Source organism: Chenopodium quinoa, unplaced genomic scaffold, assembly GCF_001683475.1.
Source record: "Chenopodium quinoa cultivar QQ74 unplaced genomic scaffold, ASM168347v1, whole genome shotgun sequence".
In the NCBI taxonomy this organism is placed as follows: Eukaryota; Viridiplantae; Streptophyta; class Magnoliopsida; order Caryophyllales; family Amaranthaceae; genus Chenopodium; species Chenopodium quinoa.
This window is the reverse complement of record NW_018745024.1, coordinates 11,972,151-11,998,041: the sequence shown is the minus strand read 5'-3', so window position 1 is coordinate 11,998,041 and position 25,891 is coordinate 11,972,151. Positions and strand designations below refer to the sequence as shown.

Sequence of the window (25,891 nt, the reverse complement as noted above, 5' to 3'; positions counted from 1 at the left end):
AGGGAGTATTTAAAATTGTTAATAGGTCAATTAGGAAGAATATATTTTTAGCTCATTTGGGTAGCCTAACTAAGTTTCGATGGAACAACGTTTATATTGTATGAGTTACACACTTTCCTTTATGTATGTATATAAGTATATCTTATTCTGTAATGCTCCAAAAATTAAGTGGATCTTATGAAAAGTGTTAAATAATCAATATTCATTTTCAGAATGAACATTCATAAGGTGCATACAACAAGATTGTATAAGAGTGGCATATAAGGCAATTTGTCAACTTGATATATACGACGTACAAAATATTCCTTCTATAACGGTTGATTATAATTTGTTCATTACAAAATTTTAAAAAGTTCAATAAGTTCAATTCAATTTTAATACGGAGCACTTCCAAAACTTCAGAAGTTTAATTAACTATCAACAAAAAAAAAAATTGATCCAATACTCTTTAGTAAAGCAAAACAATTTAGATAAAAAAGAACATTCTAAGATGATGTCTTTTTCATTATATACTTTTTTTGAGGGGAAAAATACTATCAATGTCAGCCATAGAATAAAAATTTCCTTAAAAGTCCACTGATCTTACTACTCCTTGTATGAAACAATGGACAATTTGCTGCAACTTTTTCAAGAAGATTTTATCAGATACATAACATACAATGACTAAACTAACAGCAACAGAAGTTAGCGGTTGTCAATCCCTAAGCAACGCTACAGAGAAAATACAGAGAAAGGGCTCATTCAACCTTCTCATTTTTTGGAAGAACCGAAACCACCAAATCCCATCATAGCAGCCACTTCAGTATCTATCTCAGGCTCCTCCACAACAGCCTTCTCTTTCTGGTACAAGAAAGCAACCGTTAATGAATTCAGAGTTGTAACAACAAAAAGTCCATGAAGAGGGATAAAAGAGAGAAAATCACATAAATTAATTTCATTGTACAAACCTTCTTTTCTTTCTTTCTCTCCCGACGCTGACGTTTTATCTCCTCCTCCTCTTGTTGCTGCTTTAAAATTCTTTCGTCAAGATCTGAGTGAAAAAGGCACCACTTACGTCAGGATCCAATAACAGTAACTACCTCTTACATGATAGGCTACATGATAGGCTACCAGTTAATATAACTACCAGTACAAGAACATTGCCAATCACACAAAAATAGCAATGTATTCTCACCTTGCTCTGAAAAACTGCCAGGCGTTTTTCGCTTTTTAAGAACCTCAAACCGTTGTCGTACCTGAAATTTATAAGGTAATATGCCATCAATCCAACACAGCAATTACAAGCAGCAAGTCCAACACGGAGTGTCTCAAAAATAAATTTCGGTGCCTTTACTTGAGTAGGTAAGTGAGGGAAAAGCTAAAGAACAGGCAATTCTACTTTGCACCATTGCAACATACACAGTTAGGATCCCACTTCATAAACTTCCCTTTCCAAACACATTATTTAGATTTACAAGATATATCTTCCAAACACAATTTCCTCAAACAATCTCCCCTCCCCTCTCCTAAATTGTGTAGGATCTAAATTGCACTCTACCACTCCATTAAATGTCAGCATATTCAATATCGGGTCTGCTACACACATCAACATAAGAATGTGAGATGTGTCACTGATGACTAGCCAAAGATGACCAAATAGCATTTGATAGGATGGGAACCTTAACCTATATAACCAGAAGTCCAGAACAATGACCATAGGCAACTATTGGCAGTTGTCTGACAGGTAACGATTGAAATTATATGGGGCAGAGTAGTATGGATTAGGAGGTGATAAGCAAGCACTGAAGGAAGTCGCACAGACACTACCTTCAACATCCACATAAGAATAAAGAAGGCAGTAGCAGTGGAATGGGGTGGAATGAATGGGAAAAAGGAGGGTGTCAGACTGTTCCAACTGGACAGGAGGAAAGAAACAATGAAGCATACTGAGAGGGAGAAGGGAAATAGGGTTTTATTACTTTTAAAGATTAAATTGAAAAAAAATTAACGATGTAAGCAAATCTGTAAACTTTAACGATGTTTTGCAAGTTCAGGGTCACCATAGGAAGCGGTATAAATTTTTAGAACTTTATGAGAAAAATACCAAAAAATATACAGTATAATTTTCCAAAATAAAAAAATAAAAAAGCACAAGTTCAAGTATTTCCTGACCACAATGCCCCAACAACTCTTTTTATACTCTTCCATGATAATTCAGTCATCACAAGTATCACTATTTCACAATATATAAGATTCTTCCAAATCCAAGATATTGTACACTCAAATTACAAAACAGAGCAATTAGTATCAAAGCTTACCTGATCCAGAGTTGCTCGCTCTGATCGCATAGACATACCCAAAGCCCTTTGATCTGACATAAGCAAATTCATGATGAGGGTGAATCAAAGTCCCATGTGAAAGTAAACAAAAAGGCAATAAAAGAAGCAGCTGGAGAGCGCGCGCACACACACACACACACACTAGAGAGAGAGAGAGAGAGAGAGAGAGAGAGAGAGAGAGAGAGAGAGAGAGATCAGCAGATCCCCTAGTAAAGCTTACGTTTTTTGCCATTGATGTGGTCCAAGTAATTTGCAGAATCCTTTACCACACATTCACAAACCGAACAAAAGTAACCAGCCTGCAATAAGGAAACTTTAGTAAGCACACAGAAACCGCTAGAATTAAGACCTTGATAAATTAACTGGATAAACCACCATCCAATTATGTTCAAACTGAGCAGTTACTCATGATATATTGATCACACTCAAATTTGCACCTATATGAAGAGGCAAACACACACTCACCCCTATAACTGAAAGTGCTGACAAAGAAACAGACAGAACATAACTTCGACAAGATTTGCCACTCAGGAATCCATCATAGAGAAGCCTAAAGCATGTATATTTTCTATATATGTCCATCTTCCAACAATTTTTTACCAGAATTAAGCTAACGAAAAAAAAATTTACCCGCAGGAGGCATAAAAGGAGAGCCAGGTATGCTGAGCTCAGGACAGCAGGTCTTGCCTTCCCCAATCAATACAGAGATCTCAATCATCCTGTCATCCCACGGTACTTCGTCGGAAATAGCTTAATTGGAATAGGACAGGCCTTGCCAAGGCTGAAATTGTTATGGAGAGATTCTAATTCAAGCTCCCAACAAAAACTCTTAAGACTAACGCCAAACTTTACACTAATCGAAGCCTTACACATTCAAATCCAGCTAAAAGAGAGACTCAAATGAAGCATCATTTAACCAACAAACGAAGATGTTACTTTAATTCGTTCGCCTGATTTCTCTCAATTATAAAAGGAAAATTTGTAGGGATATATATCAAATATCATATTTTGGAACCCTACATAATAAATTTTCTTTAATAACAACTACCTAATATCAGGTATTTGATTTTAGTAGCACTACCAAAAGATATCTTGTTGTCAGTTGGCAGTGCTACTATGGCTTTCCAAGTCTAACTCTTAAACCACTACATAAATAAATGTTATTTGAAATGTGATCCAATTTCAATGGTGTTCAGTACTATAAGTCTGAATTTTATAGTTGCCTGAACTCCTGTACATAACACACAGGACATTCCAACCAACTCGAGAAAGCAGAGGGACAAGATTCAGAAGAAGAAGAAAAAAACACATTAATCTTATTGATACACCAATCTAAAATTCTAGAGGATGCCAAAATGAATAAATACAGAGTATATGCTAACACTACTCCAGGCTAGTAATTTAATAGCCCAATTACAATTGCTTCCTCCACTCCCCTAGCCCCCTTACCCTTCCCTACCCTCCCCACACAACCCTAGTCCCCTAGATCAATCAACAAAAAACATGCCCAGAGCATATAACAGAACATAACTGAACCCAGAAGCAGAACCCCGAGAGAGAGAGAGAGAGAGTACCTGCTGGCTAAGTGGTGCTATTGGAGTGACAACCTGCAAAAAAGCATTACGAGAGTCAGCATTAGAAAAAGAAGATGTAAAGAATAGCCTTACATGTTTCTTACGAATAAATTAGGAACTTCAGTTGAATATTTATAGCAGTAAGTTTCAGATGTAATGTATACTGCATACAACTACTCATTATTTGGCTGGGGAAGAATGTATCAAACTCATACATAAGTCCCTAAAGACTCGCATTAGGTAATTTTCTAGCATTGTAAAGATGTTCAACTTGGTTTGGAAAGTACAAAAATCAAACCCATTCATATATTTGTATTGGATGGCCAAGGATATGAAATGGGGTACTTTTTCCATGGTCCAATGTCAATAGCATTAACTATGATTATTGACCCATAATAAAATTTCACGCACACATACATGTTTTGACAGGGAAGTAAAAAGTCATAAGACCTAGCTGGAAATAGCAAATAAAGACTTTTAGTAATATTATACTTGAAAAGAATTTACATCCAACAAGAAAACTGTGTTGAACATACTCTACATAAATAATTCTAATACAGTTTTCAGATTCATACCACCAAATAAAGAATAAATTATCAGAAAATGAAAACACTTATTTAAAGAAACTCTTTTATGTAACAGCAAGACTAACCAATTCTCCCAAGCGTAGAAGTCCCACATTCATATCCATTTGCATCTTTACTACCTAATTTTATCATCAAGTCCAATCCCCCTGCCTCCTAACTCCTAAGTCCTCTTTCTCAAAGTCACAGTTAACATTTATCTTTTTCCTTTCTCCAATTGTTCTCTACTGTTGTTTTCCAATGAATTTTGATAAAATATCAACTACAATAACCCAATATTAAACTCTTCACAACAAGTCTAGGGAGGTCCAGATATATGAAGCCTTACCCCCACCAAATAGTCAAAAACTGAGATTTGGTTCAAAAATTACTAAGTCCACGTGTGTTTGCGCTTCAGAGAACACAAACTTACATGATACAAACATAAAGAAGTTCAAGCCATGACAGTTCTAAAAGAAAGAGATAGTCATCTTTAAAAACAAGTGGTTTACGACTAAACACAATAGATTAAATCTTTTCTCCCAGTCAGATCACAGTAAACTAGCTTGAACTTGCTTACATGGTAGCCCAGGCCCCAGTCTAATCACTGCCGGTAGGAGCTAATATAGCTCCATAAATGGAACAAACACAAACAGCAGGGCAGACTGACTGCAAGGATGCACAGCCCAAAAAATGATCCACCTTCTAATGAAACTATGAACTAGTGTTACTCATCTACAAGACATTTTTTTCTCTCAAGAATAAGAAAAGCATAACTTTACCAAAAGTTTAGAAGATCTTGTCAAGTAGTTGCCATAAAACATATCTAACACCAAAAGACAGTAGATCCCTATTGGCTACACCATTAAGCAATAGGCAGAATCACTAGCACAAAGTCCATCAAATTTCATATATGCACTGTATTCTATGACAATACAGCTAGAATTAACATGACAACCCCAAACAACACCAAGCTATTCATCTCTTAGTCCCACTAGCCAAAACTCTACACCTAAAAACCATAACATCAGCAACGCCATTGAATTCGACAAACAACCACAAATGCACCAATTATATTGGCAAAGACAGGCAAATATACTGACCTGGGTCTTCCCCAAACGAGACTCGAGATCAACTTCATAATCCCTATGTTTCAATGGTTGCCTCTGCACTGGAGGCCCTTTTGCTGCACATACATTTTCAGTAATTTAAGCATTATTCTAATCCAAAATCATAATATTTTTCATCCATAAATCAAATTAAAGAAAACGTTCAGCTTACATTTGGATTTCGACCTTCCATCATCTTTTTCCTGTATCAAAATTCCACCATAAAAACAAAATTTCAGAAAACAATAAAATTAAATCAAATTCATGAAATAATTACTGAAAATTTAAACTCCCAAAACCTTTTCTTCTCGCTCCCGAGCTCGTTGCAAAAACTCTTCACGATCGAACTTCCTCCTAAAAGTGTTATCAACTCCAGCTGCCTGCATAATTCCACCCACAAAAAATCCACCAATCAATCAATTCTTTTTGTATAACATCAAAATTTCCAGTAACAATTAAATTTCTTCTAAAATTATAAAATTGAAATTAATTACAACAACTACAATAACATCATCATAGCATTAATCCTAATGTTGGGGCGGGCTACAAGAACCAAGAATTAATTTCCTGTACTCGTTAAAATTGAAAAATAATGCAAAAAATTAGATGGGTGGATTTAAATACTCACTTTATCATTGGATTGAGACATATTGGGAACTACCAATTTAAAACCCTAATTTAGTTTATAGTAGAACAAAAAAATTAATTAAATTATATGAATAAGAAGATTGGAGAGAAGTACTGGAATTTGAATAAATTGTGAGAATTTGAAGGGTGAAATTTGAGAGTTATATTTTGTTGATCTACTGTAGTGTGTAATTTAAAATATGCAATTATGCAGGCATTGAAGAATAGGACTCTTTTCTTGAGTTCGTACCAAGGTTAATTATAATTCATTTAATTTCGAGGCTGTGGTGCAAAATTGGTGTTTGGTCCAGTGGTATGATTCTAGCTTCGGGTGCGAGAGGTCGTGAGTTCGATTCTCGCAACACCCCTTAAAGTTTAGTAAATGTAAACAAGGCCTAAAACACAAAAGTGTTACTCCTTCCATTTTTAAATACACATGGTTGATGGCGAGAATTGGTTGTTTTTTTTTCCTTCTAATTTTTTATATGGTACACGCTATTTTAACTTGTCTACTTAAAACAAAAGGTTCTCTAGAATTTCCAAGGAAATCTTTGGCATGGGACTTTGAGGTCGATAAAAATGAGTATATATGTGAGTATTGTTTGCATTGTCTCACGTCAATACATATGCTAAAAATCTTATAACCCAGTCTAAGTAGGCTACAATTTTGTTTTGCCAGATGCTTAAAGATGAAGCATTTTTTTAAACTTGATTTTTAGGATGAACTTGTACTTGTGTGTTTATTGGTGAGTTTTAATTCTCCTCTTGCAAGATGTTTAGGGTTTAGGCTCCTCTTTTGGCATTAATTGCTTGGTTATGAGCTTTAATCATTGACACTTTAGGAACATGACGATAAAAAAAAACATTTTAACTAATTAACAAGTATGTCTATCACTAGGTTCCATAGCTTCATATTGAATTTATCCAGATCGATCTTAGACACATTACATACATTACGCTTTTGAAAATCCATTATTATTACTTCTACGTTGTGATATATTTTCTTCGTTCTAGTAATATTGTGACAGGAATGAAAATTGCATCCCTTGAAAATCATAAAATTTTATAAGATGAATCTAATAAGACCATATGTAACTATATTTTTATATAGTCAAATAAGAGTGATAAATATTGTAAAGTAAATTATTGCAATACTCCCTCTGTTTTTAAATACTTGCTCCACTTTCCTTTTTTCGGTCGTTTTTAAATACTTGTTCAATTTCCTTGTTTGGAATACTATTACAATGTTTAATTCATTTCTCTCACCTAGTGGATCCAATATAAATCATATTTTATTAGTTTCATATTCTCTTCTCCAATTATCCTCACTTCTTTGCTTTTTACAATTTTTTATTCTTCAATCTACCCCACTACCTCCATATTTTATTACTCTCTCCAATTTCTCTTAAAATGGAGCAAGTATTTAAAAACGGAGGGAGTACTTCGTATTACTAGAACGTATGACGGATTGACGGTTATTTATCCCAGAGCATGCAACAAACTCACTTCACTTATAACATATGCCCTTTGTGCAATCAGCATACTGAACACAGTTGATCATCTTTTTCTCAACTGCACTAGAACCAAAGAAGTTTAGAATCTCCCATTATCGAAAAAGTGGTTAGATTGCTCAGCCTCCTTTCTACAACTAACGGAAACATTAATTTACTTAAGAAAACACCGAGGAAATTCATTTTTTCTCAATTGGAGTACTTGGAAAGAGCAGAATGCTATTATCTTCGGTAATGAGACCTTTGATATCTTTAGGATTTACCACCGAGCACAATTTGTGTTCAATGAGTGGAACCAAAGAAGTCTCATAGATACCTTTTCCTCCATGGGATCTCCCATTTTGAGATCCCATAATCATTCACCTCATACTCAATCCCCATCATCCATTCTTATATCATGGAAGACGCCTCCTAACTTCTTCAAGCTCAACTTCGACGATTTAGTTCGTAACAACTCGACAGCAACAGGTGTTATCATCAGAGATAGCAGCGGAGCACTCATCAAAGCATCTACGTTCAACCTCGGCAATGCCAAAGTATTTATAGCAGAAGCTACGGCTCTTCATAAAGGAGTTCAACTAGCTCTTTAATGTGGCATTCAAAACATTGAAATTGAAGGTGATAATTTATTAGTCATCAACTCAATAAAAGAAATTTGGGCAGTACCTTGGCAGATTGAACATATTATCGAAGACACTCGTTCTCTTCTTTCTCAGTTTCGCAATTGGAGTATCCATCACATCTACCGAGAGACAAATCGCGCAGCGGATTGGATAACTAATGTTGGCCATTTAGTGTGTAGTAGTATGGATATTAATGTTTGTAATAACTCTAGTTTGTTTTCTATTCTTTCTTCTGATACATTGGGAATTCCCCTCGTCAGAAGGGCTTCCTAATGTTGATATTATAATTTTTTTTTTCCTTTTACCTTCTTAAAAAAAAACCCAACACTCACTTACACACCACCTAATGCCGGACACATCACGTGGCATCATTCAATTAGTTGAATCATCATAGTTCGTGTCATTCGTTGCCACATCAGACATACTTTGAGATTAAGACACAGCTAAAAATAACTTTAAACGATCAAGCCCCAATTTTCACAGGTGTTTATAAAAGGACCAACGCTCAACTGCTACACCTTTTCTGGTTATTTTTTTCAGAAGAAAATTCAAAAATGGCGAAATCTCAGATCTGCTTCTTCGTCGGAACCCTAGCTTTGTTACTCGTTTCATTGGCTTTTGCCGACGATGTCGTCGTTTTGACAGAGGAGAACTTCGATAAGGAGGTCGGTCAAGATCGTGGTGCTCTCGTTGAATTTTACGCTCCTTGGTAACATTTCATTTTTTATCTCTTTAATTTTCTTCCAATTTTGTTGTTATCATCGTTTTGAGCTCGAATTTACTCAACATTAGTATTTTTTAATTCGGTTTTTGATTGATCTTTGATTTTTGTTGATTATCTGTTGATTTACTAGATCTGATTGTTTGATTAGCTAGTGTATTGGAAATGATGATATGCGATTTAGTTACTGGCTGATTTTTGGAACTCGTATTGTTTCCTGATGATTTCTATCAAGTGTATGATTGTGAAATGGAGAAATTGTTAGCTGAAGAGGTGTACGATGTTTTTGAAATTTCCGCCATTTAAAAATTAGAGAATAGATTGCGTTTATTATAAATGTAACAAAATGTTGCTTGTTTAATGGGAGAATTTGAAATGCCGAGTCAACGTTGTCCTTTACCTAACTCTGTTTAAATAAAATAATAATTGAGATAGATTATTTGCGCATAATTATAATAGTATTGGAAAGTTTGTATTTAATAGTTTGCAAATGATCCTCTGGAATCTATGGTACTTTTGTTGAACTGATCACTGATGAGTGATGACCACTGGATATAATTCGGTATAGTTGATGGTTCATTAGAAAGTTGATGGATTCATGTTGGAAGCAAAGTAGCAAAGATGATATGTTTTAATTAGGTGAATAGAAGTGAAATTCAATGATTACATGGACAAAAGAGCATGATCATTTGATGTTTAGCCCATCAGTCGCCAATATTAGAAATGACGTATCATTTATTGGGATTCTAATTATATAACGTACTTTGTTTTTTATATTTCATTTGTCATACATATATTTTTAGATAAGAAACTTGGAATTTTACAGATATATTTATAGCTTCAAAGCTTCATTCCATTTGCCTCCAGTCTTAAGACGCTTAACGAGCGGGTATTTTCTACATGACTAAAAATATGTATTTTGCGACAACTTGTTCTTGATACTCTTCAATGAGTGGGTGTACAAATTTAACATAGCATTTTTAGTGAGTTTGAGACACTTTGAGTTGCATATTTTGTTGGCTTATGTTCCCAAATCATATCTATTGTCTTGTATATTTAGTTTAGTATTACTTCAGCTCATATGAATGAAGTGGAGAGGCATATTTTCCTTTACAGTGCTTGGTGCTTCATTTATATTTTTGATCTATTACTATTCATGGGAATCACAACCCAAGTTACTGGCTGGTGGATACCATAGTTCATGGTGCCAAAGTGCATATCTAACCATTGTTAACCATGAAAGTAGGATTCAAATTACTAATTGACTGCATATTCTACAGGTGTGGACACTGTAAGAAGCTCGCCCCAGAGTTTGAAAAGCTCGGTGCAAGTTTCAAAAAGGCCAAATCTGTTTTGATTGGAAAGGTTAGCTTTGCATGTTGTTGGTCTTTTTGCCAAAATTTATCTTGATGAGAGTATATTGGATACTAAAAGATGGAGGATGTTCATAGGATAATCTGAACGAAGAGATTGCGGGCTATGCTTATATTGATTGTTTGATACATGCTCCTTAGAATGCTGTTTTTATTGTTGTTGCTGGGGAGGGAGGGGGTGCAGCTTGCTCGGCTGTTGCTGCTACTTTAACATCCACATAAAGTAACTAAACTAAGGGATTTCAGGAATATGCAGAATTAAAGCTGATTGGTGGTTTTTCTGATAGCTTGGTGATTGAATCTACCAACTATGGGCTATAGTAAAATTTTGAGATTTGTGAAGTAGGAGAACAATAGATCCAATAATCCTTCACTTTTTCTGATTATTGCTTATGAACTCAAGGTGTTTTGATTAAATTAAGTTGTTCTACTGTACTTGAATTTTGAGACTTTATTAATCTGTGTGCTGAATGAATAATCTTAGTTTTTCTTTAGCTTCATTTGCATCAATGTCTCCATTGATCGGTGTCGGGAATACATTCTTTTTTAACTAAAATTTTAATCTCTCCGCAGGTGGATTGTGACGAGCACAAAAGTCTGTGCAGCAAATATGATGTTTCAGGATACCCCACAATTAAGTGGTTTCCAAAAGGATCCTTGGAACCTAAGAAGTGAGTTTGTACATCTCTGTACTATCACCTGAATGCTGTTATGTTTGCTATGTAATGGCTAAATATTTTGTGGGCAAGTATCGTAATTTATTTGTAAATGTTCTCTGTATGCAGATATGAAGGTGCACGTACAGCTGAGGCACTTGCTGAGTATGTTAACTCTGAAGGAGGTATGTTGCAACTTAATTAGTGATTCTCTCAAATAATGTGATTATGTGAACGTTTTTTTTATGATTTAATTGTTGTTAAATGAATCTTTGTCATATTAGTTGCAGACCTCTTTGGACTATATATGTTGATTGCCTTAATTCCTTATCATATATTTTGTTTCATGGAGGACCTTTGCCTTATACGGAGTACTGTCTAGCATTAAACTGAATGTTAATTTGACCTATTATTTTCAAAATATTCTTTGTTGCTCCATCACTGTTACAACTTGATGTCAACTTCTGCTTATATATCCTGTGTGCAAAGCATTGAGTATTTTGCTCTTGTCTTCCTGTAGTAGGTGTTAGGGTAGTTCTGAGAAGACATTTTTGTAGGAAAAAGTATTTTTTGTAATTTGAATTCTGTACAACTCCCTCACCAGGTGTAATTCAATCTGTGTAACCCTTCAATGCTCTCTAATGCCTTTTCGACCAAATCATATTGCATTATTATTTTATTTATTTTTATTATTGCATGTCGTGATGGATTTTAGGTTAAAGTGGCTACTAAAAGACATCCCCTACCCAATCTCCCCATTTCCCCAAAATGTGAAATGGGAAAAATAAATAAATAATATCTCCTTTTGTTTAGCTCACTTTTTATCCTTCTGAGTATTCTCCTTCCTTTGAAATTGATGAGCTTTAGTTGTCATGTAACAAACTAATAATAGCATTTACTACCTACTCCATCCAATATTCTTGTAATGATGTTTCTGTTTCTAATTTTAACCATGTTAATTAATGACTGGTATTGTACCGAAACCTCCAAAATTTCTCAAAAAGCGTGGATATTAGCCTTCAATTTTGGAATTTTTTTGACTTATTTCACCTGGAAATAAAAATTGACGAAATGTTTACCATGGTCCATAATACCCTCCGGGAGCCCAATTGGCTGGGTAGAAATATCCAATTTGCCTTTAAACGACCAATTTACCAGTTTACAATTTACCCCGATTTCATTAATTCAAGCCTACCACGAACATTCATGACAACAAATAATGATCATATATGGTTTCAAATGACATTATATGACCTCGAAATGCATTCCTTATAATTTCAATACTTTTCGACACCGGACCCTGAAGACTCCAAAAATTCTCAAAAAGCGTGGATATAGCCTTCAAATTTTGAATTATTCGACTTTTTCGCCCGGAAATAAAAATTGCCGAAATGTTTACAATTGTCTCTAATAATCTCCGGGAGTCCAATTAGATGGGTGGAACCATCCAATTTGCCTTAAACTGACCAATTTACCGGTTTACAACTTACGTCGATTTCATTAACTCAAGCCTACCACAAACATTTATGACTATATAATGATCATATATGGTTCCAAATGGCATTATATGACTCCGAGATGTATCCCTTAAAATCTAAAGGTTTTTCGACACCGGGCCCCAAAACCTCCAAAATTTCTCAAAAAGCGTGAATATTAGCCTTCAATTTTATAATTTTTTTACTTTTCTTCGCCCGGAAATAAAAATCGCCGAAATGTTTTCCATGGTCCCTTATAACCTCCGGGAGCCAATTGGCTGGGTAGAAACATCCAATTTGCCTTTAAACAGCCAATTTACCCCGATTTCATTAATTCAAGCCTACCACGAACATTTCTGTCAACAAATAATGATCATATATGGTTCTAAACGACATTATATGACCCCGAAATGCATTCCTTATGATTTCAATACTTTTCGACACCGGACCCCGAAAACTCCAAAAATTCTCAAAAAGCGTGGATATAGCCTTCTATTTTTGAATTATTCTACTTTTTCGCCCGGAAATACAAATTGCCGAAATGTCTACAATTGTCTCTAATAATTTTCGGGAGTCCAATTAGATGGGTGGAACCATCCAATTTGCCTTAAAACGACCAATTTACTGGTTTACAACTTACGTCGATTTCATTAACTCAAGCCTACCAAAAACATTTATGACAACATATAATGATCATATATGGTTCCAAATGGCATTATATGACCCCGAGATGTATCCCTTAAAATCTAAAGGCTTTTCGACACCGGGCCCCGAAACCTCCAAGATTTCTCAAAAAGCGTGGATATTAGCCTTCAATTTTAGAATTTTTTTACTTTTCTTCGCCCGGAAATATAAATCGTCGAAATGTTTTCCATGGTCCCTTATACCCTCCGGAAGCCCAATTAGGTGGGTAGAAACATCCAATTTGCCTTTAAACAACCAATTTGCCGGTTTACAATTTACCCCGATTAATTTAACTCAAGCCTACCACGAACATTTATGACAACAAATAATGACCATATATGGTTCCAAATGACATTATATGACCCCGAAATGCATTCCTGATAATTTCAATACTTTTCGACACCGGACCTGGAAGACTCCAAAAATTCTCAAAAAGCGTGGATATAGCCTTCAATTTTTGAATTATTCGACTTTTTCGCTGGAAATAAAAATTGCCGAAATGTTTACAATTGTCTATAATAATCTCTAGGAGTCCAATTTGATGGATGGAACCATCCAATTTGCCTCAATTTGCCTTAAAACGACCAATTTACTAGTTTACAACTTACGTCGATTTCATTAACTCAAGCCTACCACAAACATTTATGACAATATATAATGATCATATATGGTTCCAAATGACATTATATGACCCCGAGATGTATCCCTTAAAATCTAAAGACTTTTCGACATCGAACCCTAAAACCTCCAAAATTTCTCAAAAAGCATGGATATTAGCCTTCAATTTTAGAATTTTTATACTTTTCTTCGCCCGGAAATAAAAATCGTCGAAATGTTTTCCATGGTCCCTTATACCCCTCGGGAGTCCAATTTGGTGGGTGAAACCATCTTATTTGCCTTTAAACGACCAATTTACCGGTTTACAACACCGATTAATTTAACTCAAGTCTACTACGAACATTTATGACAACATAAAATGATCATATATGGTTCCAAACGACATTATATGACCCCGAGATGTATCCCCCTAAATCTCAAAACTTTTCGACACTGAGCCTCGATACATCCCAAATTTCTCAAAAAGAGTGGATTTCAATTTTGGAATTTTTTTGACTTTTTTTCGCTCTGAAATAAAACTTGCCGAAATGTTTACCATGGCCCCTAATATCCTCCGGGAGTCTGATTGGGTGGGTGAAACTATCCAATTTGCCTTTAAACAACCAATTTACCGGTTTACAACTTGCAACGATTTTATTAACACAAGCCTACAACAAACATTTATAATAACAAATGATGATCACACATGGTTCCAAACGACATTATATGACCCCGAGATATATCCCCTAAAATTTTAAAACTTTTCGACACCGAGCCCCGAACCCTCTAAAATTTCTCAAAAAGTGTGGATGTTAGCCTTCAATTTTGGAATTTTTTGACTTATTTTTGTCCGGAAATAAAAATTGCCGAAATGTTTACCATGATCCCTAATACCCTCTAAGAGTCCAATTGGTTGGGTGGAACCATCCAATTTGCCTCTAAACGGCCAATTTACTGATTTACAACTTGCACCGATTTCGTTAATTCAAGCCTACCACAAACATTTATGACAACACATAATGATAGTATATGGTTCCAAATGACATTATATAACTCCGAGATGTATCCCCTAAAATCTCAAGCCTTTTCATTACCGGGCCTCGAAACCTCTAAAATTTCTAAAAAAGCGTGGATATTAGCCTTTGATTTTGGAATTTTTTGACTTCTTTTCACCTGGAAATAAAAATTACCGAAATGTTTACCATGGTCCCTAATACCCCCCGAGAGTTTAATTGGGTGAGTGGAACCATCCAATTTGCCTTTAAACGGCCAATTTACCGGTTTACAACTTGCACCGATTTCATTAATTCAAGCCTACCACAAACATTTATTACAACATATAATGATCATATATGGTTCCAAACGGCATTATATGACCCCGAGATGTATCCCCTGAAATCTAAAGGCTTTTCGACACCGGGCCGAAACCTCCAAAATTTCTCAAAATCGTGGATATTAGCCTTCAATTTTAGAATTTTTTTTTTTACTTTTCTTCGCCCGTAAATAAAAATCGCCGAAATATTTTCTATGGTCCCTAATACCCTCCAGGAGTCTAATTGGGTGGGTGAAACCATCTTATTTGCCTTTAAACGACCAATTTACCGATTTACAACTTGCACCTATTAAGTTAACTCAAGTCTACTACGAACATTTATGACAACTTATAATGATCATATATGGTTCCAAATGACATTATATAACCCCGAGATGTATCCCCTTAAATCTCAAAACTTTTCGACACCGTGCCTCGATACATCCCAAATTTCTCAAAAAGCATGGATTTCAATTTCGGAATTTTTCAACTTTTTTTCGCCCGTAAATTAAATTGCCGAAATGTTTACAGTGGTCCCTAATATCCTCTAGGGGTCCAACTGGGTGGGTGAAACTATCCAATTTGACTTAAACGACCAATTTACCGGTTACTGCTTGCACCGATTTCATTAATTCAAGCCTACAACGAACATTTATGACAACAAATAATGATCACATATGGTTCCAAACGACATTATATGACTCCGAGATGTATTCTCTAGAATTTCGAGACTTTTAGACACCGGCCCCCCCGAAGACTCCATAATATCTCAAAAAGCGTGTATATTAGCCTTAAATTTTTAAAATGTTTACCATGTTCCCTAATACCCTTCGGGCGTCTAATTGGGTGGGTGAAACTATCCAATTTGCCTTTCAACGGCTAATTTACCGGTTTACAATTTGCACTGATTTCATTAACACAAGCCTAGCACGAACATTTATGATAACATATAATGATCATATATGGTTCCAAACGGCATTATATGACCCCGAGATGTATTCCCTAAAATTTTAATACTTTTCGACAACCGGCAGAATCCTCCAAAATTTCGCAAAATGTCTAGATATTAGACTTCAATTTTGGAATTTTTGACTTTTATTCGCCCGGAAATAAAAACTTCTGTAATGTTTGGTCCCTAATACCAAACGGGAGCACACCTAGGTAAACCATCAAATTTGCCTTTAAACGACTGATTTACCGGTTTACAACTTGCACCGATTTCATTAACTCAAGCCTACCACGTATATTTATGACAACAAATTATGATCATATATGGTTTCAAACGACATTACATGATCCCGAAATGTATTCTCTAAAATTTCAATATTTTCGATATCGAGCCTAGAAACCTCCAAAATTTCTCAAAAAACGTGGATATTGGACTTCAATTTTGGAATTTTTTAACTTTTTTTCGCCCGAAAATAAAAATTACCGAAATGTTAACCATGCAAACTAATACGCTCCAGGAGTCCAATTGGGTGGGTGGAACCATCCAATTTGCCTTTAAACGGCCAATCTACCGTTTTACAACTTGCGCCGATTAACTCACGCCTACCACGAATATTTATGACAATATATTATGATCATATATGGTTCCAAACGACAATATATGACCCCGAGATGTATTCCTTAAAATCTCAAGGTTTTTCGACACTGTACCCAATCTCAAAAATTTCTCAAAAATTTTTCGATTTTGGAATTTTTTGAATTTTTTCGCTTGGAGATAAAAATTGCCGAAATGTTTATCATGGTCCCTAATACCCTCCCGGAGTCCAATTGGGTGGGTGTATCCATCCAATTTGCCTTTAAACAGCCAATTTACCGGTTTGCAACATGCACCGATTTTACTAAATCAAGCCTATCATGACCAATCATGACAACAAATAATGATCATAAATGGTTCCAAACGACATTATATGACCCCGGATGTATTCCCTAAATTCTCAAAACTTTGCGACATCGGGCCCCGAAACCTCCAAAAATTCTAAAAAGCGTGGACATTATCCTTTAATTTTTGAAATTTTTGAATTTTTTTCGCCAGAAAATAAAAATTGCCAAAATGTTAACCATGGTCCCTAATACCCTCCAGTAGTCCAATTGGGTGGGCGGAACCATCCAATTTGCCTTTAAATGGCCAATTTATCGGTTTACAACCTGTACCGAGTTCATTAAATCAAGCCTACCACGAACATTCATGACAACAAATAGTGATCATATATGTCTTCCAACAACATTATATGACCCCGAGATGTATTCCTTAGAATCTCAAGGCTTTTCGATACCGAGCCCCGAAACCTCCAAAATTTCTCAAAAAACGTGGGTATTAGCCTTTAATTTTGGAATTTTTGGAATTTTTTTCGCCTAAATGGTTATTATGGTCCCTAATACCCTTCGGGAGTCCAATTGGGTGAGTGGAACCATCCAATTTGCCTTTAAACGGCCTATTTACCGGTTTATAACTTGCACCAATTTTATTAACTCAAGCCTACCACGGACATTTATGACAACAAATAGTGATCATATATGCCTATATGATTCCAAACGGCATTAAATGACCATGAGATGTATCCCCTATAATTTCAAGACTTTTCGACACCGAGTCTCGAATCCTCCAAAATTTCTCAAAAAGCGGGGATATTAGCCTTTAATTTTGAAAATTTTGACTTTTTTTTCACCCGGAAATAAAAATTGCCGAAATGTTAACCATTGTCCCTAATACCGTTCGGGAGTCCCATCGGGTCAATTTGCCTTTAAACGGCCAATTTACCAGTTTACAACTTGCACCGATTTCAATAACATAATCCTACCGCGAACATTTATGACAACTAATAATGATCATATATGGTTCCAAACAGCATTATATGACCCCGAAATGTATCCTCTAAATTTTTAAGACTTTTCGACATCGGACCCTGAATCAAAAAGTGTGGATATTAGTCTTCAATTTTGGAATTTTTTTTAACTTTTTTTCGCCTGAAAATAAAAAATGTCGAAATGTTACCATGGTCACTAATACCCATGGTATAAAAATGCGGCTGTTACGTTGCGAACCGGCCGATTTGTAACGGATTTTGATCTTACCGATCCGATATTTAGCGTTTTAGCACGGAGAATTTCAAAAGGCCGAGATTTTGGCCGATATAGCCGATACGAAATGAATCTCGCCCGCATCAAACGTTATTGACTCAAAATTTGGTTAATTTCCAGAAGATATACTCACTTTGTAGACAAAGGGAAAAGAGGAAAAAAATGGAGAAACTCCATTAAAACCGATGAGTTTCTTAGATCAGAACCAAAGGAAGAGAGAGAAAGTAAGTAGTGGCAAAGTAAAGTAAATAGGTAATCATGTGTAAGCTGAATTGGGTTTGGTAGGCTTTATTTATTTATTTTATTTTATTATAGAGTAATATAAGATGGTGGGTACTGGTGGGTCAATTGTGGGCCAATGGTCACTTCTATGACAGGTAGCTTTTTATGTTTGGCATTTGTTTTTAAATTGTTGTCAATGGGTAATCAAAAAACAATCTTAGGAGTAATACAGACTTATGGTATTGGTTTAAAGGTCATAAAGTATACTCTTAATAATTTAGTTCAAATCCCATATAAAAATAAATGAAAAATCCTAAATTATAATTTTTTTGGATTAATAAATTTTAAATAAAATTGTACCGCTACAACCGCGATCCGGTTACCGCAACCGTTCCCGCGATCGTGACCGAGACCACATTTTTATACTATGCTAATACCTCTGGGAGTCCAATTGGGTTGGTGGGACCATCCAGTTTGCCTTTAAACTGCCAATTTAATTACCAGTTTACAACTTGTACGGATTTCGTTAATCAAGCCTATTTCGAACATTTATGACAACATATAATGATCATATGTTGTTCCAAACGGCATTATATAACCCCGAGATGTATACCCCCTAAAATATTAATACTTTTCTACACCGGCCCTGAAACCTTCAAAATTTCTCAAAAAGCGTGGATATTTGTCTTCAATTTTGAGATTTTTTGATTTTTTTTTCGCCCGAAAATAAAAATTGCCGAAATGTTTACCATGGTCCCTAATACTCTCCGGGAGTCCAATTGAGTGGGTGGAAGCATCCAATTTGTCTTTAAACGACTAATTTACCGGTTTACAACTTGCACCGATTTCATTAATTCAAGTCTGTCACGATCATTTATGACAACAAATAATGATTATATATGGTTTCAAACGACATTATATGACCCTGAGGTGTTTCCCATAGAATTTCATGACTTTTGACACCGGGCCCCGAAACCTCCAAAATTTCTCAAAAAGCGTGGATATTAGCCTTTAATTTTGGAATTTTTTGACTTTTTTTTGCCCGGAAATAAAAATTGCTAAAATGTTTACCATGGTCCATAATACAGAAGCATTCAATTTGTTTTTAAACTGCCAATTTACCGGTTTACAACTTGCACCGATTTATCGGTTTACAACGTCTAATTTAATTAACTTGCACCGAACCCGACTTTAGCCGAAATTGACCCAAACCCGTTTTAACTCGTCAAAACCCGAATTTAACCCGACTTGTTACTAATCAGACTGAATTCAACCCGACATGTTCCTAACCTGACCCGAATTTAACCCAACCTGTTACAAACCCGAGTAGAAATCAATCCGAATTGTTATTGACGTGACCCAAATTCAACCCGACTTATGATTGACCCGACCTGAATTTTACCATACCTATTACTTACCCAACCCAAAAATTCAACCCGATTTATTACTTACCCGACTCGAAATTAACATGACTTGTTATTTACTTGACCTAAATTTAACCCTAATTGTTCCTAACTCGATTTCAAATCACCTTAAATGCAATTTAGACCACCTTATTATTGTTGATCAAAGCATTTTGTCTTGGGAGACCAAGTCGGTCTGGCAACAAAAGAAAGAAGCATCATCCTCAAATTTAAGAGTTAAATATAGTATATATTTGTTGTATGGTCAAAGGAGATAATTATCTTCCTAAATTATAGACTATAGCTCCCTAGTATATTGCCATATATATTATACTCAAAGGAAATAATTAGCTTGATAAAAATGATAATTATCTATTTACACTTAGTTGAACCCGAATATGACCTGACTTGTTAATGACTCGACCTAATTGTAACCTGTAAATTATTGACTTGAACATAACCTGACTTGAATCCGAGAATGACCCAACTTGGAAATGACCCAACCTGATTATCACCCGCAAATTATTGACTTGAAATGAACCCGACTTGAATCCGAGAAGGATCCGACTTGAAAATGACCGACCTGATTATAATCCACAAATTATTGACTTGAACCGAACCCTAATCAAACCCGAGAATGACCCGATCTGATTCTAACCCGCAAATTATTGACTTGAATCGAACCCGACTCGAACCCAAGAATTACCCTAACCTGTTTTAACCCGTGAAAACCCGAATTAAACCCAACCTATTGTTTACCCGACCCGAATGTAACCCGACCTAAACCCGACCCAAACCCGATAAGAAGTATGACCCGACGTGACCCGACTCAAGCATGACCCGACCCAAACCCGACTCGCATAGGTTATGGAATTAATCTGAATTGACCCGATCCACACTTACCGACCCAAACCCAACCCGTTTACCCAAATTGACAGCTCTAATTGTAATGATCAAATTTAGTAAGTCTTATTTTTAGGCAAATAAAAGCATTGTAACTTTGAGAAGTCAATTAGTAATATAATTTCCTCTTAAATCGGTAAAATTCTAGCAGACCATTATCAGGTGCATGCTATCTGTACGTCTGATTTCTCTTTCCTTCTGTGCTGATTTATTTGCTTCTATCAGGGACCAATGTGAAGATTGCTACTACGCCTTTGAATGTTGTGGTACTATCTACAGATAACTTTGATGAAGTTGTCATGGATAAATCAAAAGATGTTCTCGTTGAGTTCTATGCCCCATGGTTAGTTATATTCTTTGTTCACTATACTTAACTTGTTCCATATATCTCTGACTTTGATCAGCTACTGCTTGAACTAATTTATGAGATTTAGTTTTGGGTTATTTAAATTGATTTTTAAGTAATTTCTACTGGTATAATATTAGAATTGCTTCTCATATATGCTTATGCTGTTGCTCAGGTGTGGTCACTGCAAGGCATTGGCTCCTGTAAGTGCAAAAGTTGTTCTTCACTTTATTTTTTTAGTGGGTGCATTAGCAGTATGTATGATTATTGAGCCTTCTATCTTGCCATGTTGTAGACTTACGAAAAGGTTGCTACTGCATTTAAATCTGAAGATGTAGTGATTGCAAGCCTTGATGCTGACAAATACAAAGATTTGGGAGAGAAGTAAGTTCACTTTTCTCTTGGCCATCTGAAATTTCATTGTGTTCTGGATTTCGTACTGTAACTTGCTTTAGGTTTGCATGTCTAACTGTTTTGAACTTCATTTACTTTTTGTCAGATATGGCATAAGTGGCTTCCCAACATTGAAATTCTTCCCCAAGAGCAACAAGGATGGTGAAGATTACGATGGTGGCCGAGATTTGGAAGACTTTGTTAGCTTTATTAATGAGAAGTGTGGCACCAGCCGTGACAGTAAGGGCCAACTTACCACACAGGTGATGTGCTTCATTATAAGTTCTTATGAATTTGCAAGTGATAGAGAGCCCAGGAAAAGATCCCTTTATTCTGACACTGCTCTCCAATAATTAGGCTGGTATCATTGCATCCTTGGAAAACCTGGTGAAGGAATTTGTAAGTGCAACCGGTGATGAGAAGAAGGCTGTCTTTAACAAGTTGGAGGAAGAAGTTGGGAAGCTTGAAGGCTCTGCGGCAAGGTAGAAGGATATTTCAGTTTTATTTTACTTTATTCTCTTTAATCTTTTAAAAATGGGGAAGAAGAGAAGAGTTAATTAGTGCATGTTATATTGGGTTGTGTCTGATTTCTCTTTCATTTTCCAGGTACGGAAAGATCTATACTAAGGCTGCCAAGAGCTCCATGGAAAAGGGTGCTGACTATGCTTCAAAGGAAATCCAGAGACTTGAGCGCATTCTTAGCAAGGTAACCATATTATGGCCATGATTCTGTAGGAGTCTAAAATTTAAATTTTGTGCAAGTTGTAGTTGAAGTTGCAATTTGTGTTTGGTACTTGATCAATTCTTGTATCCCTGCTTTTAGGTTGATTAAGCATCAATTTCAAGTAAAAATTTACTACCTTAGTCCTAAAACAATTGACCATTTGTCTACTTTGGTCATTTCAAATAATAGGCCACATATTGAATAGTATGACTTATTTGGTGTGGCAGAGATGTAAGAAGTAATTAGTAAAGGATGTCTATGGTACTCTAGCTAAAATCTCCAAAATTTAACTGTCAAATAATGGCCCATTATCTAGTAAGGGGCTATATTTATTATACAATGTGGTCAGTTGATGATAATTTGTGTTAGACTTCATTATTTCAGTAATGTTTTTGTGTTCTTCCACAATACTAAGCTGTAATCAGTTTTGAAGGTTGTTGTTTTAAGGATTGCCAACACTAGAGAGAATGGCTTTAGTTGCTCACTTGCTTGTTAGTTGTTACACTTCAAATATAGCGGTTTCTGGGATGCATGGTAACTGTAATGTGCATTATTATGGCATATTGGCTTTGGATGCTTCCGTTAACATGTTAAGATCTAGCATTCCTGTGTGATGTTGGTCTGAGAATGAAAATATAATCTGTTCTACTGTCTACTTTTGCTTCTTAAATCCACAAATAGTAGGTAGAATCTATTAGCAACTACCATGCAAATTAAGCTGTTATGTGTATAGCCCAACATTTAAATGGAGATAGTAGGCATCTCTCTCCCCTTTTAGTGACACACATGGAATCGGTAGGTCAGGGGATAATGGAGTTTAAATTTAGAAGTGTTAAAGAAAATAAGGTAGTAGAAGCTGATGACTTGAAGCAGGGATGAATAGGAGTACTATTACCCTATTGAAGGATTACAATGCCCCAATTCTATCCTCTCCCAAACATTACCAAGTTATTGCCCGGTGTACTCGTATTATGTATCCCCTTATCTGTTGTATGTCTTCTGGTGTATTCAAATTTTCTACCAATGACTGAAGTGAGTTATTGTTATTTGTATAATGTTTCCGCTGACATACAGAAGTCTGACAAAGCCGTACTCTGATCAGAGGGCAATTAATGACTTTACTTGAATGAATATATCTTATGATTATTAGATTTAAAAGGTATAAATAAGTTATGTGCAATGTCATCTGCATATGTATAGTTCTTTTTCCCAGAGGAGGGGGGCAAAATACAGTGAACGATCAATAACGTAGCTGTAAATTGAGGATTTTTATTCTCTTGCCCCATTGTCAACTTATGAAGTTATGGAGTAGAGTTTTTTTCTCGTGTCCTGAGAGTTGTGCCAGAGCCAACGTTAGCATTGTCCACACTTGATCTCTAATAACTTTTGTAACTTGTTTGTTCATGCAGGCCATCAGCTCAGCAAAATCTGATGAGTTTACTCTAAAGAAGAATATCTTGTCCCTTTTTGCCGCTTGATCATCTGGCTATTACGTATGATGTTAGTTGAACATTCATACCCCGAGGGCTGATATTGCAGATACAATTTTAGCTTGGGGCAGAGGTTTATCAGTAGTGTTCATGGTGCACATTGTTTGCTGCACATTTTTGCTCCTAGAGCAGCTTAACAGTACTAGTAGAATCTATAGTTTTGGTCACACTAGATATAATAACACTTCTTGGAGAAACGTTGACTTTGTCTTGCTTCTCTGATCCATTTTGTTACCCCTTTTATACGAAGAGAACTTCAACCATCTTATGAATCAACCTACAATTCTAGGCATGTCATCACTCATTCACTCTGTTGCAACTGCAACCCGTGCTTCCCTTGGGTTCTTTACTCGCTTTGCAGCTTTTCGAGTACTTGGAAGCCGTCTTAAGTCTTAACTTGCTGCAGATCAGTAAACAATCGGTAATCCAAAGAAGCCTAAACACACACACACACAAAATAAAAAAATCTCCAGAGACCGTAATACGATTTACGGGGATTTTGTCCTCATACACTTATTTGTGCATTCTATCTAAACGTTTGAAGTTGCTGAAATATGGAAACTTATCTCAAATGTTTCTTGTTTGCTGCTACTAGTAATCTGAAAATGGTGGACTTAGGAGTTTGAATTAGGACACACACTGTAAAAAGGGTGCTAACAGTAGTACAGGCAAAGCTGCCTCAATTTAATTAATACTTACTTCTTCCTTCGACAAGATCCGCTACATACGCCCACTTTATTCCTGCCATTTTTTTTTTCTTTAATTTTCTATTTTAAATTATAGTGAGTTGTTCTTTTCTCTTCAACTTTGTACCCCAAATTTAGTGCCAGAGTCCCGTGCTTCTATATTATGGGAAAATGATCTTAGCATGCTTTTTCTGGATCACTGCTCCTCAAAATTTTTTTTATGAAGGTTGCATTAACTAAAATAACTGTAGGGTTTGTTTGTTTTTTTGGGAATCGAGACCGTCACTATTACTCCCTCCATCCTATTTGTTTGTCCATATTTAATTTTTCAGCTGTCTTTCAAAAATTGTCTCATTTCTTGTATACGAACATAGTATAATGTGTTTGCTGTTTTATCCATTTACCTCACTTGCATACACACTCGCAAGTGAAAAGAGAAAGATATCTCAATAAACCATATTTTGTCTATGGAGCAAACAAATGGAGATATACAGGAGTGTTGTGGGCAAACAATATATATATATATATATATATATATATTTTTTTTTTTTTTTTTTTTTTTTTTTTACTTTAGATCTAATTTTAAAAAGGAATGGAGTATTATGAAATTTGATCACTTGTTAACAGAGTGCAAAAAAGAACAATCATATCTTTTTATCCAGTTTTATATTTTTCTCTTGCAAAAACCAGGCCTACTAGGGTAATAAATAACAAAAACAATACTTGTATTAAAATGGAGGAAAATAACTTGAGAAGGCTGATTGGTGTTTCATTAAATTGATAATGTCATTGATACGTTGCGTCAATTGCATGCTACAGGTTATTGAAAGCTGAAAGCCTGAAAGCAATTGATCAATGAATTTTGCTCAATAACCTTCATTAGTCTGCCTATTAACATTTTGATCAACCTTCATTAGCCTCTCCCTTCTAGTTGTACTTAATTGATATTCTAACTTTCTTAGCAAAAATTTATAATTATTGATAATTTTAATTAATTGAGAAAGTTCTGCGCCGGCATTAAAAAAATAAATAAATAAATAAAGGATTGAAGGAGTATCATTTTGGGAAATATAGTTATAAGTTTACGACGGGTTTTACCCTAAAGCCAGCCAAATTGATAACCCTAGGGCTTATAAATAAATTTGATCGATTGTCTCTCATTCTCTTTAATGTAAAATAACACTTTCACTCACGATTGAATAACTCATAGAATCTCAATATCTAAACAAGAATGAGCAAATTGAGTAGAAATCGAGAACCATAGAAATAATTTTCCGTGTTTCAATTTGCCGTTTAGGTATAGAGGGAGTAGCAGAGTCGTAGTGATGATAATAAACTCATATGGATCACACATAGAATGTTGTTGCATACCATTTTGTCCCACGTTCCATTCTTTAAATTCTAATAATAATGCAGTTGAACTGAAATATTCCCCAATTTTCTTTACAAAAAAAAAATAAAAAATGTCCTAGTCTTAATATTTGTTGGTGCAAA

The 25,891-nt window shown here is 35.4% G+C and overlaps 2 protein-coding genes across 2 annotated transcripts; one reads left to right on the top strand and one right to left on the bottom strand.

Annotated features, from left to right (window-relative positions):
- Positions 1-513: 513 nt before the first annotated feature.
- On the bottom strand, positions 514-6,427 carry LOC110708753 (zinc finger matrin-type protein 2-like). The gene is made up of 10 exons (XM_021886971.1): positions 6,193-6,427; positions 5,864-5,944; positions 5,737-5,767; positions 5,559-5,641; positions 3,893-3,925; positions 2,539-2,617; positions 2,298-2,350; positions 1,175-1,235; positions 948-1,030; positions 514-840 (listed from the first exon to the last, which is right to left on the bottom strand). The coding sequence occupies exons 1-10, from the start codon at positions 6,211-6,213 to the stop codon at positions 751-753; spliced, it is 615 nt and encodes a 204-aa protein (XP_021742663.1). The 5' UTR covers positions 6,214-6,427; the 3' UTR covers positions 514-750.
- A 2,370-nt stretch (positions 6,428-8,797) lies between these two features.
- On the top strand, positions 8,798-24,003 carry LOC110708752 (protein disulfide-isomerase like 2-1-like). Its single transcript, XM_021886970.1, has 11 exons — positions 8,798-9,034; positions 10,327-10,411; positions 10,993-11,090; positions 11,205-11,260; positions 20,984-21,101; positions 21,280-21,307; positions 21,400-21,488; positions 21,604-21,760; positions 21,855-21,979; positions 22,104-22,203; positions 23,631-24,003. The coding sequence occupies exons 1-11, from the start codon at positions 8,880-8,882 to the stop codon at positions 23,697-23,699; spliced, it is 1,080 nt and encodes a 359-aa protein (XP_021742662.1). The 5' UTR covers positions 8,798-8,879; the 3' UTR covers positions 23,700-24,003.
- Positions 24,004-25,891: the final 1,888 nt, after the last annotated feature.